Below are 22,035 nucleotides of genomic sequence, written 5' to 3'. Positions count from 1 at the left end.
TACCCTCGGGCCTGCCCACGCGTCACTGAGTTTTGTGACTGACAGACTAAAAGCATATTTGGTTGTTTGTGCACATTTGCAGAATAAATTGTTATTTATTCGGACTTCCTATTGGCCGCTCATTCACGCCCCCCTGGCGTGGGTCCATGTACTTCACTTTCTCAACAATTATTGCAAAACATACTGATGGCATTGGTTACAGAAGGATTTCTAAACCTCTGAATGTTCCAGTGAGCACTGTGGGGCCATAATCTGAAAGTGAAAAGATCATTATTTCACCATAAACCGGTCACAACCAGGTGCTCCTCACAAGAATACTGACAGAGGAGAGAAAAAATTATCAGAAGAGTTGTCCAAGCACCAAGCACCACTTGTGGAGAGCAAGCGAATAATTGTTTCAAAGAAAACAAGTGATGGCCTCAACCACCATGGCCTGTGTGCATGCTCACCACACAAGACTCCATTGCTAAAGAAAAAGCATGTTGAAGCTCATTTAGAGTTTTCTGCACAACATTTAGATGCGAAATACTGGGAGAATATAGTCTGGCCACATGAGACCAAAACTGAACTCTTTGGATGCCACAATACACACCATGTTTGGAGGTCAAGTGGCCCCAAAAACACCCGACCACAACAGTGAAGGTTGGAAGCGGAACATCATGGTGTGAAATAAAAACTTGATTGATTGATTGATGGTGTGGGGCTGTTCTTCACTGACAAACTTCATATAACTGAAGGAAGGATGAATGGAAAAATGTACAAAGACATTCTTGATTACAAAAAAAAAAAAAACGAAATCTACCAGGATGATGGAGATGAAAGGAGGGTAAACATTTCAGCAAGACAATGATCCCAAACACACAGACAACAAAACTCAACTGGTTTCAGAGAATGAAAATAAAGCTGCTAGAAAGGTCCAGCCAATCAGCTGACTGGAATCCATCAGAAAATCTATGGAAAGAACTAAAAGGTCAGAGTTCATAGAAGAGGTCCACAGAACCTTCAAGATCTGAAGACTGTTTGTGTGGAAGAATGGACCAAAATCACACCTGGTCAATGCATGTGACTAGTTTCTCCATACAGGAGGCATCTTGAAGCTTCATTACCAGCAAAGGCTTTTTGTTTTCAGTAAGCGTGTTCAATACTTTCCCCCGTCATCCCATTTTATTACACATAACTTAATCCTCGGGGGTCGACGAGGTCGTATACGACCTCAGAGAGTTTGCTTTATATTTTCATGTGTATCTTTTGATCAGTAGAAGCCATCAACTTACTTTTTTTGCAGAATAAAAATGAGATTTCAAGCTTTCAGCACGTCTTCAGTTTCCAGTTTGGCCCTCTCCAACCTGTGTTTCTAAAGCTCTGAAAATGGCTGTCCAATGGCAGTGTGAACCTTATACATGTGACACGTGGTTCTCCAATCAGAGCGCAAATACTCATGACAAAGGTTGTTTGTGAACAAGAGAATGATCTGCTTCAACTCTGTACGCTTGTAGTCACTCGGCTGACACTTTTTACAGCTATAAATGAGATCAAATCATAAAAATGAGCCTATATCAAAGTATATTGTGCACAATTACGCACGTGCACTGCACAAACAATAGATGTACTACAGAACAGCAAAAACACAATACGGTGAAGGAAATAATGTCACGAACCAGAAACGGCTCTGGACTCTGTTGCTATGCAAGCTGATTGGACAGGCTCAGCTTCAGCCAGAATCCATGTATATCAAACAGGTACAGAGGATCGCTGGTTCGATTCCCAGAGACACCTCCCACCCTCTTCATGGTGAGTTTCAGCTGCTCCCCTCAGGTCGGCGGTTCAGGGGACCAGCTTGTAAAACTAAACGCTACAAAAACAGTTTTGTACCAGCAGCCATCAGTGCTGTAAACAAGTAACAAACTTAAATATAACTTTTGTATTTATTTTTGTATAATCTCTTTTACCTTGTTTATATGAACAGCACATTTTTATTTTTATTTATTTATTTAGTTTTTTATCCTTTTGGCTCGGTATGATATGTTTTTAGACTTTTTATCTACTGATGTTTTAACTCATCTTGCTTTTATTCTACTTTGGGGCCGTCCTTGTGGTTCTTTTAGCTTTTTAGCACTGCTGTCACTTTGTCTTGTTCTGTGTTTTGCTGTGTGTTTACCGAACGAGATGACTCACTCACTGTAAACTAATTTTACCCAAGGGTATAATAATAAATTGAATATGAATCTATGATAAAATAAGGAAGCGTCTCCATGCGCCCCAGTGCCTTTACGCACTGACCTGCGCGCAACCATCTGATATACTTTTTCTGGGAAGAAGCAAGAATGGCAAAGAAAACTTTCACTGTCTAGGAAGCTTTGCAGCAGATTTTTGACGACAGCGATGTCGAGTCAGGCTCATCTGGTGAGGAGAGTTTTTACACAGACGAGGAGCTGGACTATCTCGTGCGTTTGGATCCAGTTGAGGAGTGAGTATCCAAATTATTATAGGTAATAAGAAGTGCAGTAAAACTATTATATCTATAGTAAATTGTGATAAACAGCAGTGCATTATATTGTTTTGAGTGTATGTTTTTTTTCCTGTTGGAGAATATGTAGTTTTCCTCTGCTTAGCACTGTAAACAATATGAACATGTGCGTCTATGCATTTGTTATGTGAACAGACTATATGAAACTCACATTTTAGTGATTTTACACCAGCTAAGATTGTAGTTTTACTTTGGGAGTTTACTTGGAGCTCCTTTGTTCCTGTCTGTCACACTTTTTCACACCTTTGGCCTGGGGTGGATGGGGGTACTTAGGTGTGGCCCCTGGGGGCTTTGTGAGATTACAGTGTAAATGCTATATTGTTATAATATAATAACAGTATAATGAGAGGTATTACAAGATACACAAAGTAACTTATTTCTCTCGTTTTTGTTTTTTTATATACTTATTTTTTATTGGAGTTTTTGCAGTAACAAAACAAACAAAACGTGGGTCACTGTTTACATTTAGTTTATATTTTGTGTGTATTCTAACCATTTTTTCCAGCATTTTAAAAAGACATGTCCTTTAAGTCTAAGAGAAAAGGTCAGTTTCTCCATAATGTAGATTTCTTCTATAATGTCCAGCCAGTGATTAAGACTTGGAGGGTCGGGTTTAATCCAGTTTCTTGTGACAGCTTTTTTCGATGCAACTGACAAAACTTTAAAAAGATACATGTCCTCTTTCTGAAAAAGCTCTTCTGTTAGAAGGCCCAGGAGATAGATTTGGGATCCCTGGGAATTGCATATGAGAAAATATTTTGTGTTGTTTCAAATACAATGTCCCAGAAAGGTTTTAATTTTGTGCATGTCCAAAAACTGTGACAGTGATTGGCATTCGAGTGACCACATTGTCTCCAACACGGCTGATCAAACCTTTGTACTTTAGCTGTAATTTGAGGAGTAATGAAGAAAGGCATTAGGCACTTCCACCCAAATTCACTCCACCTTTTGGAGCTTGTTATGGTTTGTTGTGTATTGCACATCTTGAGCCAATCACCCTCTAACAGAACAATGCTGAGTTCTTCTTCCCATTTAGATTTTATATAAAATGTGTTATTACCTTTTTGTTTTTGCAGCCCTCTATAAAGTTTGGATACTGTTTTCTAGGTAAAAGTTTATAAGCGTCTGTGAATACTTTCAAAAAAGCATTATTTGTGCTGGGGTCATCAGATTTCTCTCTTGTTTTAGTGATGAGCCTCAAGAATCTCCACCTACAACTCCTGTCCAGCCTGAAGAATCCCCCAACCACCCAAGTGTTTTCTATGTGATGTCGCTCTGTTCCTGGTGGCTGACAGGAACTGTTTGAGTACCACCACACCTAATCTGTTAGGACGAGTGACTTTATTTATTAAAATTTTTTTTTTTTTTTTAACTTATTCCAGAAATTCAAATTTTTGCACATTGGTCAAGTAGACCTCCATGACTTTGTTTATTCATTGGTGTTTAGTGTGTTTTTCCAATAAAAAAAATTGTAAGATTTATTTTTAGCCTAAATTTTTCCTTTGCATTTCTTGTTCTACACCTTTTTCTACCTTCATACAATAGAACAAATTGTGTATATTATGAAAATTCAGCTTGTCCTGAAAAAAGGGTATATACTACTTGATTGTGGCTCATATGGTGTTGTTAGAACAGCATAATAACAATTTTAAAAAAAGTCCAGGCGAGAGAAATGGCCAAAAAAGGCCTTAGACCCAGGAGCGTTAATTTCTGTACTTATTAGGGCCCAAGTAGGAAAAGGTCCTACGAGGACCCTATTGTAATTGCGCTGTTTATATTATTATTATTATTAGGGCCCGAGAAGGAAAAAGTCCTACGAGGACCCTATTGTAATTGTGCTGTTTATTATTATTATTTTTATCATTATTATTATTATTATTCTCACTCTTGAAATCGAAATTTCAGCCTGTTGCCGTGCTCAAAAACTCAAACTTTGCAAAGTCATCCGGCCGGATCCGAAATTCGATATTTTGGGGGCGTCGCACATGGTCACAGTGAAATCGCAAAATAGCGCCCCCTAGAAATTTTCAAAAACCCTCCGCATTGGGGTTTTTCGTCGCAGCCTCACGAAACTCGGTACATACAACCCCTGGCAATAATGATGGAATCACCGGCCTCAGAGGATGTTCATTCAGTTGTTTAATTTTGTAGAAAAAAAGCAGATCACAGACATGACACAAAACTAAAGTCATTTCAAATGGCATCTTTCTGGCTTTTAAAAAACACTATAAGATATCAGGAAAATAATTGTGGCAGTCAGTAACGGTTACTTTTTTAGACCAAGCAGAGGGAAAAAAATATGGACTCACTCAATTCTGAGGAATAAATTATGGATTCACCCTGTAAATTTTCATCCCCAAAACTAACACCTGCATCAAATCAGATCTGCTCGTTAGTCTGCATCTAGAAAGGAGTGATCACACCTTGGAGAGCTGTTGCACCAAGTGGACTGACATGAATCATGGATCCAACACGAGAGATGTCAATTGAAACAAAGGAGAGGATTATCAAACTCTTAAAAGAGGGTAAATCATCACGCAATGTTGCAGATGTTGGTTGTTCACAGTCAGCTGTGTCTAAACTCTGGACAAACATGGGAAGGTTGTTAAAGGCAAACATACTGGTAGACCAAGGAAGACATCAAAGCGTCAAGACAGAAAACTTAAAGCAATATGTCTCAAAAATAAAAAATGCCCAACAAAACAAATGAGGAACGAATGGGAGGAAACTGGAGTCAACGTCTGTGACCGAACTGTAAGAAACCGCCTAAAGGAAATGGGATTTACATACAGAAAAGCTAAATGAAAGCCATCATTAACACCTAAACAGAAAAAAACAAGGTTACAATGGGCTAAGGAAAAGCAATCGTGGACTGTGGATGAAAGTCATATTCAGTGATGAATCTCGAATCTGCATTGGGGTCATTCCATATGAAAAGACCAAGGCTTCCAGTTTCATGGTCTCAGAATTGCTGTTTTTTTTTATATTTTGTGGTATGAGGTGTAAGATGAAGATTGCACTTCCTTCCAGTTAATTAATATATATATATATATATCCACCCATTCCGATTTTATAGGCTGTTGAAAAAGGGGGCGTGGCAACGTTAACCCTTTGTTATTGGTTTGTAAGCATTTTTAAGAGGCTCTAACTCAAAAACTAAACAAGATATCAATTTGATTTTTTCAGAATGTATTAACTCTGTCTTAAACTCTAAGAAAAAATGATTTTTACAAACATTAACCCTCCACTGGCCACACAGGATCAGGGTGAAAATTGAAATTTGAACGGTACTGAAGCAAAATCAGCCGAATATAGGCTCAATTTTCTCACATACCATTGAAGATAGTGCTTTGCTTTTGGTTTTCTGGAAAGCACATGCCAGGGGCTTCCAAAGGAAGTGAACTCCAGACTGATGCTGTTATTTATTTCAGAGCAACGTTAACCCTTTTCAGCCTTGGTTGCCGGGCGGGGCACTTTTGGACCCTCTTTTTCACCATGTGGGTATCTTCTGATTTTCAAAAACTTTGTATCATCTAAAAGCCCTTGATATGTGCTGCTAGAAAAATTACCCACTGATATAAAACAAACACCCCTACACATAGAATTAAAGCCCTCTTTTCAGGGTTTATCACACTTTTGGCATATGCTCTAATGTACAGTAATATGTACATAAATGTACACAATACACAGGTTTGCAAAACTGTTAAACCATACCCATGCCTTCCTCGGAATGTCCTTTTCAGGCACTTTCCCACATTTGATAGTCTGTGACGGTGTTGAAAATGTTGCTTCATTTGTAAATGGCAAAGGCCTTGTAACATAATCAAAATTAACCCCTTATAACCCACCAAAGCTCATCACTGCAGAGATACACCAAGAAGTAGTATTCCAGAATATCCTGTAGGTCTTTAATTTACCACTAGGTGGCATTCTTAAATAACTAAGTTCAAAATAGGTGCCACTGTAGTCTAATAAGCACGTTCTTTAAAACAATGGCTGAAACTACAGGATCCTACACTCTTCAACCCTGCCTGATTGGTGTTGTAACGAATTCTCAGAATGATTGTCATAAAACGTCATACTCCAGGTAAGCTCAGCAAAGCATCACCCTAATAATGTCTTTTTTAAAAATGGTAATAATCAAATAAGTAGGCCTGCATATCTCTCTATCTGTATGCTCAGGATGACCTATATATAGCTGGTTTTCTTAGGTATGTATGTACGTACATGTGCAGTGCTGGTACAGGCAAAAATGTTGGGCTAAGCTTAAACCAGGATAATGAGGTTTCAACTGTTACTGACAGAAAGGCTCCAATGTTGAGTACCAAATATGTTTAATGCACTGACATGCAGTGGTTTGTGCAGCAATTAACACAAAATACAATGTACTTAAAAAAAAAAAAATTGCTACCCTAAAAGCATGACAAATGGTTAGTGAAAATAGTTGTTTCACTACACAGAAAATTTTAATGACTCCTCCGAAAACCATGGAAGTGCTTTACATGTTCCTTTTTTTTGCTATGTAAACTGATTAGTTGCTATGGTAACTGATTTTTGTTACACATCAGCCAAATGTGCTATGACTACAACTGGTAGAAAGGGGTAAAACTCAGACTTTGTGTTGATTTTCAGGAAAAAGGAGTTGCTGTTGTTAAAGAACATCCCAGAAGAAGAAAGAGTGATTCTTCTTGCCAGAGCAATGCCAGAACTAGACCCACACCTAGAAGACCCAGATGCCACCATTTGCCTGCATCACAAGAACGTTTTCTTGGAGAAATACTGTTTTAATTTTAACAAGAAGGGTTGTGCTGACCCTTTCAAACAACACAGAAAAGTCTGTACCACAAATTTAAAAGAGCTGTCTGTGGCTGAAATACAGAAACTTTCTGAAATCCAAAAGGTGAAATTTCACTTTGGTGTGAAGCTCTGTTGGCGTTGTCGTGAAAAGCTACATGATGGTGGTGATGATACTTGTACATTCTGACTCATGACGGGGAAGAAGAGCAAGACATGTTGTTGACCGTGATGAACTAAATGAAAGCATTCAGTCATTAGGCATGTCTCCATTGAAAGCGTCTGTTGGAAAAAGGGATGTAACTTCCTATGGAAAGCGGAAAATCGAAGAAGCAAAAGGAGTGATCTGTGAAAAGATTGCACGTTCCCTTGAGATCCCTGCCTCCTCCAGGTCCACTGAACAGCTTGCTGACAAGTGTGTATGCAGGGACTATGACATCTTCTTGGATGAGCTAAAGATGAATGTGGATGCTGCATCAACAAGAGTAAAGATACAACTGCTTACATGTGCCCGTTTCCTGGAGTAGGAAACAGATTGTGAGCAGGTTTGGTGTTACAAACTATGTTGCAAGAAATGCTGTAAAAATGTGGAAACAGAATGGAATTCTTCCTGACTTAGTCAATAAAACTGGCAGTCGGCAAATAGCTTTAAAAACAATTAACAAGGTCTTGGCTTTCTATGAAAATGACCAATTTACTAGAATGCTACCAGGGGCAAAAGATTTTGTAAATGTGAAAGATTTGAATGGGGAGAAGCAGCGGGTGCAGAAAGACTTATTTGTTGAACTTAAATGAATTGTACATTCAATTTAAAAAGCAGTACCCTGATGATAAGATAGGCTTGTCCAAATTTTGTGAATTGAGACCCAAGCAATGTGTTACTGTTAGTGCAAAGGGGACCCACTCAGTATGTTTGTACTATACACCAAATGTCAAATTAATGTTAGCAAGCTTGCCAGGTGATAAAATTGATTATCATGAGTTGATGTCAAAGATGGTCTGTTCAGTGCAGTCAAAAACTTGCATGCTTCACCGATGTGAGCTATGTCCGGGAAATGAGGGCACTTGTCTCTTTTCTAGAGGAACGGTTGGCTGTGGCAGGGCTTGAGGAAATTAGAGTCAAGCAATGGTTTACCGTTGACAGAACAACTATTGTAGAGCATGTTCTTGATTGTCAGGCCTACACTGAGAAGTTGGCTTCCATGGTTGATAAACTAATCACCCATCACTTTATTGCGAAGAATCAGGGGGCTTTTCTGGAAAACCTAAAAACTAACATGGGGGAAGATGAATGCATCATTCTGCTTGACTTTGCTGAGAATTACTCGTTTGTAGTACAGGATGCAGCACAGGGTTACCACTGGGATAATTCCCAAGCAACCCTGCATCCCTTTACTGTGTACTACAAGATGAATGATTCCCTGCATTGTCGAAGCATATGTGTAATCAGCAATCACTTGCAACATGACAATTGCAGTTCATTATTTCCTCACTCAGGTTGTGCCCCTGATCAAAACAGGTATCCCGACAACTTTAAGCAAAGCATATTACTTCAACGATAGGGCAGCCTCCCAATATAAAAATTTCAAGAACTTTTGCAACCTTCTCCATCACAAGGAAGACTTTGGCATGGAAGCAGAATGGCATTTTTTGCCACTTCTCATGGAAAGAGTCCTTGCGATGGAATCAAGCGGGAGGCAGCCAGGCACAGTATGAAAGCAATTGCTTCGGGTCATATTCTTACTCCCCATGACTTATTTGAGTGGGCTCATGCAAATATCAAGGGGGTTGAGACAATTTTTGTTGAGAGTGAGGATGTTCAGAAGCACTCAAAGCAGCAGCTGAAGAGATTTGAGGGGGCTAAGAAAGTTCCTGGTACCAGGGATAACCACTGTTTCAGTGTAACTAGGAATGGTACCATTCTCGTCAAACGTTTGTCGGGTGAAGAGGATGTCGGATTTGAGTGCGGTACCCCATACCTGAGCCTCTAAAACTGGCAGACTGTATCCCTGGTCATTATGTGGCCTGCTTGTATGATGGCCATTGGCGGTTGGCAAATATCATTGAGCAATCTCAAGAGAATGACGATATCAAAGTTTCATTTATGCACCCAAATGGACCAGCCTCAAATTTCCACTGGCCTCGTAGGGTGGACGAATGCTGGGTACCTTTGACTCACATTCTCTTGATGGATGCTCTAGACACCACTGGACTTGGAAGGAACTATGTTTTATCTAGTCAAGAAGCTTCCAGAGTGCAGGCATGGTTTGACAGCCTGAAGTTGGCAACAGTGTAGAAGTCAATATTTACAGAGTAGCCTGGCAAAATTGTGGGTTTTTTTTGTCGATAACCAGAGGTACAAGGGTTGATTGTGAATAACAGAATGCATTAGGATGTTAACATTAGTTCAAGGTTTACATATTTTATATTTTAAAAAAATGAAAAAGAGCTGTTGTACATGTATTATTTACGCATTTTAGGTAACTATGCACCATAACTCCTATGTATTGTGTACATTTATGTACATACGACTGTACATTAAAATATATGCAAAAAGTGGGATATACCCTGAAAAGAGGGCTTTAATTCTATGTGTAGGGGTGTTTGTTTTATATCAGTGGGTAATTTTTCTAGCAGCACATATCAAGAGCTTTTAGATGATACATAGTTTTTGAAAATCAGAAGATACCCACATGGTGAAAAAAGGGGTCCAAAAGTGCCTCGCCCGGCAACCAAGGCTGAAAAGGGTTAACATTGCTCTGAAATAAATAACAGCATCAGTCTGGACTTCACTTCCTTTGGAAGCCCCTGGCATGTGCTTTCCAGAAAACTAAAAGCAAAGCACTATCTTCAATGGTATGTGAGAAAATTGAGCCTATATTCGGCTGATTTTGCTTCAGTACCGTTCAAATTTCAATTTTCACCCTGATCCTGTGTGGCCAGTGGAGGGTTAATGTTTGTAAAAATCATTTTTTTTCTTAGAGTTTAAGACAGAGTTAATACATTCTGAAAAAAATCAAATTGATATCTTGTTTAGTTTTTGAGTTAGAGCCTCTTAAAAATGCTTACAAACCAATAACAAAGGGTTAACGTTGCCACGCCCCCTTTTTCAACAGCCTATAAAATTGGAATGGGTGGAGATATTTAACTGGAACGAAGCGCAATCTTCATCTTACACCTCATACCACAAAACATAAAAAACAGAGCAATTCTGAGACCATAAAACTGGAAGATGTTCTCAATTTGGCTCATTTCATATGGAATGACCCAATGGGCAAGGTGATGATGCTGGAACTTTTGTTTGGTGCCGTTCCAATGAGATTTATAAAGATGACTGCCTGAAGAGAACATGTAAATTTCCACAGTCATAGATGATATGGGGCTGCATGTCAGGTAAAGGCACTGGGGAGATGGCTGTCATTACATCATCAATAAATGCACAAGTTTACATTGATATTTTGGACACTTTTCTTATCCCATCAATTGAAAGGATGTTTGGGGATGATGAAATCATTTTTCAAGATGATAATGCATCTTGCCATAGAGCAAAAAACTGTGAAAACATTCCTTGCAAAAAGACACATAGGGTCAATGTCATGGCCTGCAAATAGTCCGGATCTTAATCCAATTGAAAATCTTTGGTGGAAGTTGAAGAAAATGGTCCATGACAAGGCTCCAACCTGCAAAGCTGATCTGGCAACAGCAATCAGAGAAAGTTGGAGCCAGATTGATGAAGAGTACTGTTTGTCACTCATTAAGTCCATGCCTCAGAGACTGCAAGCTGTTATAAAAGCCAGAGGTGGCGCAACAAAATACTAGTGATGTGTTGGAGCGTTCTTTGTTTTTCATGATTCCATCATTTTTTTCCTCAGAATTGAGTGATTCCATATTTTTTTCCCTCTGCTTGGTCTAAAAAAAAGTAACCGTTACTGACTGTCACAATTTTTTTTCCTGATTTCTTATAGTGTTTCTTAAAAGCCAGAAAGTTGCCATTTGAAATGACTTTAGTTTTGTGTCATGTCTGTGATCTGCTTTTTTTCTACAAAATTAAACAACTGAATAAACATCCTCCGAGGCCGGTGATTACATAATTTTTGCCAGGGTTGTTTATTTACCATGCTTGGACTCACAAAAAAGTCTCTTACCGTCATGGTGAAATGTCAACAGGAAGTCGGCCATTTTGATTTTAAGTTTCATTTTTGAGGTAATTTTTGCCATTTTTGGCCATTTCCACTAGTTACATTTGAATGAACTCGTCCTAGGGATTTCATCCAATCCTCTTCAAATTTGAACAACATCATCATGACCCAATGGTGATTAAAAGTTAGCAAAAGAATGTAATCAGGTCAAAAGGCGAGGCTGCAAGGGTTCGTCAAACTTTGGCGAGCTTTTCGGAGCACGCCATTTCACTTTGAACAGCTGTCACGCCCACATACTTCATCGTAGATCCTTCAAACTTGCTGGACATGATGAGGGCTCCGCCCTGAACGTCTACATAGCTTAAGTTCCCACCTGCGCCATAGCACCCCCCCCCCCCCCCCCCCCGGTGGTAGCGGGAAATGTCCTATTTTTACATTAAGAGCTCCTGATGTCACATACTTAACCCAATCAACTTCATTCCACTTCTAAAACATGCAGACCAAGTTGATGAACGTAGGCGATGATCACCGTGAACTTACGAGTAACGGCTTCTGTGTGGCGGCGTACCGAATATCGCCCCTTCACCATGAAATTACATTTTTCCTTTTGACGGCTTTAATTTTCTCATATCATCATGAAAATTGATACATAGGTCAAGCATGACAAGCTCTTACAATTCATAGGGGCGTCGCCCGTGGACGGGGCAAAATGCCTCAATAACGCCCCCTTGAAACTTTCAAAAACCAGTCCCCATAGGGGGTTTTTTGTACTAGGGAGATGAAAATTGGTACACGTGTGACTTGCATAGACGTACAAAAAAAGTCTCTTGCACCATTTGTCTACTCCAAAACAGGAAGTCAGCCATTTTGAATTTTCTTGTCATTTTGCCATGATTTCCACACGTTGTATTTGAACGAACTCCTACAGATTTTGTCCAATGCACTTCAAATTTCTTTGACAGCATCCAAAGATGATACTAACCAAAAGTTATCGAAAGCTTTTCTCTATGTTGAAGGGTGTGGCCGCTGTGGTGCTGCCATTTTCACCCTTCGCCTTAGAACATCAACTCATGATAATTCCTTCATGCTTTGCCTAATTGACTTGAAACTTCACATGTATGATGACAGATGGCCCCTCAACACACCTGTTTGTACACTGAGAGCCCCCTAGTGGATGAACCATCGACATGTCATAACTCCTTCATGCATTGTGTGATTTGCTGAAATGTGAACTGTGGGATGAGTGGTTGCCCCTGTACACACAAGCCCACATCGGGTCAAAAGAGAACACACTGCCCTGGGCAGGCGGGTGGCGCGGAACAAGGGGCCCGTATATGACTGCTTGCAGTCCTCATTATTATTATTATTCTCACTTTTGAAATCGAAAATTTCGGCCTGTTCCCGTGCTCAAAAACTCAAACTTTGCATAGTCATCTGGCCGGATTCGAAATTTGATTTTTTTTGGGGGGGGGGGGGGGGGGGGTGTCGCACATGGTCGCAGCGAAATAGCACCCCCTAGAAATTTTCAAAAACCCCTCCGCACTGGGATTTTTTTTGTCGTAGCCTCACGAAATTCAGTACACATATTAACCATTAACATTAACCATGCCGGGACGCACAAAAAGGTCTCTTACTGTCATGGTGAAATGTCAACAGGAAGTCGGGCCATTTTCATTTTAAGTTTCGATTTGAGCTATCGATCTCACGCTCCATCCGTCCCTCACTTGTGAACAAGACCCCGAGATACTTAAACTCCTCCACTTGAGGCAAGGGCACTCCACCGACCTGAAGAGGGCAAAGAACCTTTTTCCGGTCGAGAACTATGGCCTCGGATTTGGAGGTGCTGATTTTCATCCCGGACGCTTCACACTTGGCTGCAAACCGCCCCAGTGCACGCTGAAGGTCCTGATTTGACGAAGCCAACAGAACCACATCATCCGCAAACAGCAGAAACGAGATTCTGTGGTTCCCAAACCAGACCCCCGCTACACCCTGGCTGCGCCTAGAAATTCTGTCTATAAAAATAATGAACAGAACCGGTGACAAAGGGCAGCCCTGGCGGAGGCCAACGTGCACTGGAAACAGGTTTGACTTACTACCGGCAATGCAAACCAAGCTCCTGCTGCGGTCGTACAGGGACCGGATAGCCCTTAGCAAAGGACCCCCGGACCCCATATTCCCGGAACACTCCCCACAGGGGTGCTCCGAGGGACACGGTCGAACGCCTTCTCCAGATCCACAAAACACATGTGAACTGGTTGGGCGAACTCCCATGAACCCTCGAGCACCTGACGGAGCATGTAGAGCTGGTCCAGTGTGCCACGACCAGGACGAAAACCACACTGCTCCTCCTGAACCCGAGGTTCGACCATCGGTCGAATTCTCCTCTCCAGTACTCTGGAACAGACCTTACCGGGGAGGCTGAGGAGTGTGATCCCCCTATAGTTGAAACACACCCTCGGGTCCCCCTTCTTAAACAGAGGGACCACCACCCCGGTCAGCCATCCCGATTGCCACGCGATGTTGCAGAGGCGTGTCAGCCAAGACAGTCCCACAACATCCAGAGACTTAAGGTACTCAGGATGGATTTCATCCACCCCAGGAGCCTTGCCACCGAGGAGCTTTCTAACCACCTCGGTGACTTCGGCCTGGGTAATGGATGAGTCCGCCTCCGAGTCCCCAGTCTCTGCTTCCTCTTCGGAAGACGTGACGATGGGATTGAGGAGATCCTCGAAGTACTCCTTCCACCGCCTGACAACATCCCCAGTCAGGGTCAACAGCTACCCACCCGCACCGTAAACAGTGCTGGTGGAGAGCTGCTTCCGCCTCCTGAGGCGTCAGACGGTTTGCCAGAATCTCTTCGAGGCTGACCGATAATCCTCCTCCATAGCCTCCCCAAACTCCTCCCAGACCCGAGTTTTTGCCTCTGCGACCGCACAGGCTGCGGCACGCTTGGCCTGCCGGTACCCGTCAGCTGCCTCTGGGGTCCCACCTACCAACAAAGATAAGTAGGACTCCTTCTTCAGCTTGACGGCATCCCTTACTTCCGGTGTCCACCACCGGGTTCGGGTATTGCTGCCGCCACAGGCACCAGAGACCTTGCGACCACAGCTACGAGCGGCCGCATCGACAATGGAGGTGGAGAACATGGTCCACTCAGACTCCATGTCTCCAACCTCACCCGGGATCTGGGCGAAACTCTCCCGGAGGTGGGAGTTGAAGACCTTGCTGACAGAGGGTTCCGCCAGTCGTTCCCAGCAGACCCTCATGATACGTTTGGGCCTGCCAGGTCTGACAGGGCTTCCTCCCCTCCCAGCGGAACCAACTCACGACCAGGTGGTGATCGGTCGACAGATACTCTGAGCGTCACACAGATTAAGGAGCGTTGCAACCGGATTAAAGATGGCCCACAGCAGCGGAGGGCGCGCCGCACTCCGAGCGGCCATCGACAGGCTGAAACGACCAGATCATTTCCAAAGTGAAGGCTGTGTTGATCCGGGATGTCGTCTGACTACCAGAGAAATTGCAGAAGAGGTGTACATCAGCACTTTTGTAATGAAAGACGTGCGGAGGAATTCACGCGTCGGGACGGAGCCGCAATGGCGCGCAACAAAAAGCACGTCCGTGTTGGAAACTATTCGGAAGATTCAGACAGCTTTCAGTGGCTTTTCAGTCGAGTGAGTATCCCAGAAATTGTCTAACAGCTGGGCATGTCACAAATTGTCCTGTGAAACTTACAACACGGACGGGCTTTTTGTTGCGCGCCGTTGCGGCTCCGTCCCGACGCGCGAATTCCTCCGCACGTCTTTCATTACAAAATCTCCTCTAACAGTGGAATGTGCCGCAAAAGTGCTGATGTCCAACACTTCTGCAATTTCTCTGGTAGTCAGACGACGTCCCGGATCAACACAGCATTCACTTTGGAAATGATATGGTCGTTTCAGCCTGTTGATGGACGCTCGGAGTGCGGCGTGCCCTGCGCCGCTGTGGGCTGTCCTTAATCCGGTTGTAAAGCTCCTTAATCTGTGTGACGCCCAGAGTATCCTCACCGAAAGCCATCTGAATCTTCCGAATGGTTTCCACCTGGCTGTCTCTCACAGTTTCTGGAAAATTTTGATTCAGCGCTGCTCCAATCACTCAGCCATTTCCCTGACAATGAAAATCTGACGAGGGGGTGGACCAGTGCTCACTCAAAGGCTGCCCACAGGCGAATGACCCAACTGACAGGCATGAAAAAAGTCACGCATGCGCACGAAGGTTCAAGCTTGGCTGATGCAAGCGCACATAATTCAAATCCATATAGTTTTTTAAAAAAATAAAAAGGTCAGATAGCTTTCTAACAGACCTCGTAGTTAACCCCATCAACTTCATTCCACTTCTAAAACATGCAGAACAAGTTGGTAAACGTAGGCAATGATCACCGTGAAGTTATGATTAACGGCGTCCGTGTGGCGGCGTCCCAATATCGACCATTCGCCGTGAAGTTACGTTCTTCCTTTTGACGGCTTTAATTTTGTCATATCATTATGAAAATTGATACACAGGTCAAGCACCACAACCTCTTACAATTCATTGGGGTGTCGCTCATGGGCGGGGCAAAATGCCTCAATAGCGCCCCCTTGAAACTTTCAAAAACCCCTCCCCATAGAGGTTTTTATGGAGTAGGGAGATGAAAACTGGTACACATGTGTGACTTGCATAGACGTACAAAAAAGTCTCTTGCACCATGGGTCTACTCCAAACAGGAAGTTGGCCATTTTGAATTTCCTTCTCATTTTGGTGTGATTTCCACACGTATTTGAATGAACTCCTCCTAGGGATTTTGTCCAATGCACTTCAAATGTCTTTCACAACATCCAGAGATGATGCTGACCATCTGATGCTGATCGATATTTTGGGGGTTGCGCACAAGGTCGCAGCGTAATCGCGAAATAGCATCCTCTAGAAATTTTCAAAAATCCCTCCGCATTGGGGTTTTTTCGTCGCAGCCTCATGAAATTCGTTACACATATTTACCATGCTAGGATGCACAAAAAAGTCTTACTGTCATGGTAAAATGTCGACAGGAAGTCGGCCATTTTGATTTTAAGGTAATTTTTGCCATTTTTGGCCATTTCCACTACTTACATTTGAATGAACTCGTCCTAGGGATTTCATCCAATCGTCTTCAAATTTGGTCAACATCATCATGACCCCATGGTGATCAAAAGTTATCAAAAGAATGTAATTAGGTCAAACGGCATGGCTGCTAGGGTTCAAACTTTGGCGAGCTTTTCAGAGCACGCCGTTTCACTTCAAACGGCTGTCACGCCCACATTCTTCATCATAGATCCTTCAAACGTGCTGGACATGATGATGGCTCCGCCCTGAACGTCTGCATATATTAAGTTCCCACCTCCGCCATAGCGCCCCCCGGTGGTAACAGGAAATGTCCTATTTTTACTTTAACAGGTCCTGATGTCACATAGTTAACCCAATCAAATTCATTCCACTTCTAAAACATGCAGAACAAGTTGGTGAACGTAGGCAAGGAACGCTGTGAAATTACGAGTAACGGCGTCCGTGTGGCAGCGTGCCGAATATTGCCCATTTGACATGAAATTATGTTCTTCCTTTTGATGGCTTTAATTTTGTCATATCATCATGAAAATTGATACTTTAATTGAAACTTCACATGTATGATGACGGTTGGCCCCTGAACACACCTGGCCCCTCTGTTTGTACACTGAGCGCCCCCTAGTGGATGAACCATCAACATGTCATAACTCCTTCATGCATTGTGTGATTTGCTTAAAATTTTAACTGTGATGAGTGGTTGCCCTTGTATGCACATGCCCACATCTGGTCACAAGGGCATGAGCTGGCCTGGGTAGACGGTCGCGCGGAACGAGGGCCCGTATACGACTGCTTGCAGTCCTAGTTTGCTTTGGTTTCTTTGTATGTTTGGATTATTTGAGTTGTGACTGACAACTGGTGAAAATTTCATATCAATAGCAGTTTTAGAAATATATTTACAGAGAACAATGGTGACGTGTTCAATACTTATTTTATCAGCTGTATTTTTAGGTGATATTTTGCACTCTTAAATTCATACCATTTTGAGCTGACAAAATATACTCAGGACAGGATTAAATCAACTCCACTGGAATAGACACCAATGAGGTGTTATTCTAACAATAATAGAGAGTTGATTTAACACTGTGCTTCAAGACTATTTAGCCCCACTCAAAACAGAGTTAATGTAACACTGTAAAATGTACTGTGTCTATACAGCTGGAGTTGGACAAATTACAGCTGATGTCCAGCTTTTAGTGAGGACTTGCTTCGGTTTATTCTCGCATTAACGATACACTGAATTTTTTTTAATTTATTTTAATACAGACAGCCACTATCACAGCACCTTTCTGCCTTTACGGATCCAATCATCCATAAAGTAGAAGTCAGTACATCTGATATTTATATTTGTGTATTTATATTTGCAAATCGTTTCTTTACTTTCACTTTTGATGCTCTGTGTGCTGCTATACAATGCTGCTGGAACCTCAATTTCCCTGAGTCTTCCCAAGGGATTAATGAAGTTTTATATAACAGCGGAGTGGATCCTTGTCAACATGGCTTAGTCGTCCCATTTGTGTTGTGTTGCATTGCATTTCCCGTGCAAATCTGATCGGAGCAACCCGGAGGTTTAAAAGTTTAATGAGTCGCAGCGTTTTATTCACAGCAGCCTTTGTACACAATGAAAGTGATCCACCAAGACAAATAATAATAATGATAATAATGTTAAATGACTCTGTTTTTGAGCCGCACCACACCTGCAGTAGAGAACACAGCACACTTCCACACAGGCAGAAAATAGCATTGAAGTGGTTTAATACCAGCATGGTACATGCGACTGCGTGCACACAATAAAAAGCGAACACACGCAGCTGCAAGTATGAAACGAACATGGAAAAAGGCTGAGTACGCGGGCATTTCGGGCACATTTAAATGAAACAACGCTGCAATACGCACCGTGAAAGGGGCTTTAGAGGCATTATCTTCAGTTAACGAGGCTCCTCTCTGAGCGTGGCGCTAATTTCAAGAAGTTCAAAATTTAGCAACAACAGTGTGGCGCAGTTTGTGTACGAGCTACTGTGACAGCTTAGAGGCATTTTCGTGTTGCTTACAAGTCTGCTAAAAGCCCGTTATCTGTTCGCCTGGCAACTACGCAGGACCTGACAGGCTGTTTTTAGAGTGGCTGCCCTCTTGCACACACAATTCCTCCTGCTCTGTGCGCTGGACTCTATATAAAATAATTATTTTGTAGTGGATTAGTCATTTTCTGCCAAACCTTGGATGCTGAAAACACCTCTAATCACTTCAGGAATCGCAGAGAACTTTCATCTGGACACTTTTTTCCTCTCTTTCCTGCTCCATGTGGAACAGCTTAAGGTAACTATTTTTTATATTTTTAATAGCTTGATAAAACAGTTCCTAGCTGTAAAAGTATGTCTGTTGTATGTAAAAGTATGTTGATTTAATGTCTTGTTAATGGATCACATGAGCTCTGCTGTGTGCACACTGAGGCAGTGACTCATCATCACACTTCAAACGAGTATGTAGGCAGAACGCCAGGCCACAAGAGTGATTTTTCAGTCAATATTGGACGAACACAAAGTTAAAATTTGGGTGACTGCGTAAAAGTGGATGTGTGTTTAAAGATGTGGAAGAAATAACTCCAGTGAAGCCACTAAAAGCAGAGCAGAGCTGTGCAGCCACACAGGAGGAGAGCGCGCAAAAAAACAATTTTGAACACATAACACAAAGTTAAAAGTTGTATCACTGTGACTTGTAAGCTGCGGAAGAAATAAAGAAATATATATATATATATAATTTTTTTTTTTTGAAAATGATCCACAGATGTATATAATTAAAGCAGCCACCTCATTCTGTATGCAGAATGGCACCGTGTGAAAAAGAGCGCTTTTGCAGAAATAAACAGATGAACACAAAGTTAAAAGTGGAATCACGGTGTAAAAATGACTGTGTTTAAAGCCAGGGAAAAAATAAAGCCAGCAAGCCACGGATGGAAAGGAAGCCAGTGAGGAGCACAGAGGTGGCTCTCCATGAAAGGAGAACAGCAGCGCACATGTAAAAGAGCGATTTTGCAGAAATAAATGGACAAACAAAGTTTATAGTGGGATCACAGTTGCCTAAATGTGCGCCAACATGGCGTTATCATGGCACTACGTGGCTTAGTGTGGCTGATGCGAGCCATTCGAGGCTCTAATGACCGGTTGGTCGTGACTCACTAGAGGCTGCTACGTGGCACATGTGGGGTACAGAGCGGCACATAGAGGCACCTTCATAGCGGATACGTGATAGATGAAAACGTGGGTCATTCTTCGAATAAATGCTGACACACCCACGGCTTCTTATTCAGCCTTCATTATTTGGTGGGACCCAGGCTTAAGTAAGGTCTAACCTTACCAAAAAAATAGGTGTTTGATCTTTGTTGTTATTACACACACACGAATATCAATCACATGAACGTAAACGTGTAAAATAATACAGTATAAAAATGTATTAAATAAGCATGGGTACATAAATATACTGGGTAACACAAAAAAAGCATAAACGCTTGTTTCCAATGTGGCCGTGGCTACGGGTACGGACCGTATCTACAGAGACCGTTCTAAAGACACGGAGGGTGTCTTACCGACCAATCAGAATGCGCAAATATGTCCGTACCCGTACCATATGCGGCTAAAGGTCCGGGAAGGCTTCAGAACTCATCCGTACATTGTCCGTATCTTCAGTGAACCCATGGAGCTGTATATGAGAACTAGAGAGCGCAGTCCCAATGCTGCACACTAAACGAAAACGTCCCTTCATGCACAGCGACATGACGTCTCCTAACCGGGCAAAATATTGATGAAGTTCCCGGATGTTAATGCATTTTCAATGGGGATTCGCGACTGAACACACTCAGAAAAATGCTCGCAAAATACGTGTTAAAATGCCATTTTGACCTGGATATCGAGACAGTAAAATTAAATGACATTAAGTTATGTCAGGAAAGTATTAAACTTACTCTGACACACAAACATTCCCAAATATTAGTGTTGAAAGTGACACGGATCTGCGCTGTTAAAGCTGCTGAGCTGAGGCATCCTGCTGCAGCTGCTGCTGTGTTCAACGCAGCGCGGCTCCGTACCTTTAGCAGTCCCGCAGAAGATACGGATGTACGTACCCGTAGCCACTTCGTTCCATTGTGGCCTCCTCAGCCGTTTATGTTTCTGTAATACTCTCTAACAGCTGTTAGCCGTTAGCTCTGAGAAACAGCACCTTTTAGCTACAAGTTCAGAGTTCCCCCTTTAAACTGGTTTGAATGAGTTAGCTCCGGTTTCTGTTTCAAAACTAACTGGCTCGGGTTTAGATTATTTAGCTCGCGTTTCGTTAACTAGCTGTTAGCTCGCTGGCTACTAGCTGTGCCTCGTTGGCATTAGCGCAGTTAAGCTAAAAGGTGCTACAAAGTTGTCATGGCGACGGCGACTACAGCCGCTAGTTAGTAGTTAACACAAACCTGATCCACGGAGAGGAACTCGTAGAAGTTTTGATTGATTTCTTCCACCAGGTCAAAAAGCTCCAAATCAGCATCCCAGGCTGTTAGCGGAGGAACCACGAAGACCAGCAAGCAGAGCGACAAAAGAACAATCCGACACGGTGCCGACATTACGGCGGAGGCTAATTAACATAAGGGGCGTGTCTATACGTCTACTACTACTTCTTCTTCTACTACTGCTTCTTTTTTTTCTCTCTCTCTCCCTCCCTCCCTTCTTCTTCGTCGTATTTTATTGGTTGTTTGCAAACCAACATGGCCCTTACCGCCACCAATTGGTTAGGAGTGGAGCATTACAGGATTCTGACTACGTTATACTAATGAGGAATTGTGGAAATGAGAGAGGGGAGGAGAAAAAAACAAAACGGTACTAAATTGTCTTGACCAGCTGCTCTGTCCTCGTGTTCTGACACCGTCTCGTAAAATTCTTGGCTGTCTGTTGTCTGTGTGACACTCCAGCAGCACCTCAAACACTCACCGGTTTCATGCTTCCACTGATGTCGACAGTGTGATTTAAACCTATGTGACCTATATGTAGTCATGTGATTATTTCTTCTTCTTCCCTGCGACTCCACTTGCCTCCTCGAGCCAACCTGCCCCTGAATTTTATATATAAAAAAAAGACCCCTAGCTTCTCTGTCCCACTGCTTTTTTCATGCTCTGTTCAGTTCTGTCTTGACGATTGTTTTGACGTCAGATTTGTTAAGTGGAACGTTGATCCGTCTTTCTGATTTCAGATCTGCTTTGGCCAGCTGGTTTACTGTTTCATTACCCTCAGTTCCAGAATGAGCTGGAACCCAGATGAAGAACACGGAAATATTCTGTTGTTGTGTTTAACTAGGCTTTGAAGAATCTCATTGATCAGGTCCGGCCTGCAAACCGATTTGCCATTTGAGATGCTGATTAATGTCGTCGTTGAATCGGAACAGACGACCTAACGACTGAACTTAACCTCCTCCGCCCACCACAGCGCA

General features: G+C 42.3%; 1 protein-coding gene across 1 annotated transcript in view; it reads right to left on the bottom strand.

Moving 5' to 3' along the window:
• The window catches only part of dnajc1 (DnaJ (Hsp40) homolog, subfamily C, member 1), a 125,931-nt gene extending 104,702 nt beyond the window's left edge, over positions 1-21,229 (bottom strand). The window contains 1 exon segment of the mRNA XM_034182648.1: positions 21,026-21,229. Coding sequence (XP_034038539.1) covers positions 21,026-21,175 — 150 coding nt within the window. The 5' untranslated portion in view covers positions 21,176-21,229.
• Between the last annotated feature and the right edge of the window lie 806 nt (positions 21,230-22,035).

The sequence above is a fragment of the Thalassophryne amazonica genome, chromosome 12 (genome assembly GCF_902500255.1).
Source record: "Thalassophryne amazonica chromosome 12, fThaAma1.1, whole genome shotgun sequence".
NCBI classification, from domain to species: Eukaryota; Metazoa; Chordata; class Actinopteri; order Batrachoidiformes; family Batrachoididae; genus Thalassophryne; species Thalassophryne amazonica.
Note: the sequence above shows the minus strand (reverse complement) of the source record. Positions and strands in the feature narration are given on the sequence as shown.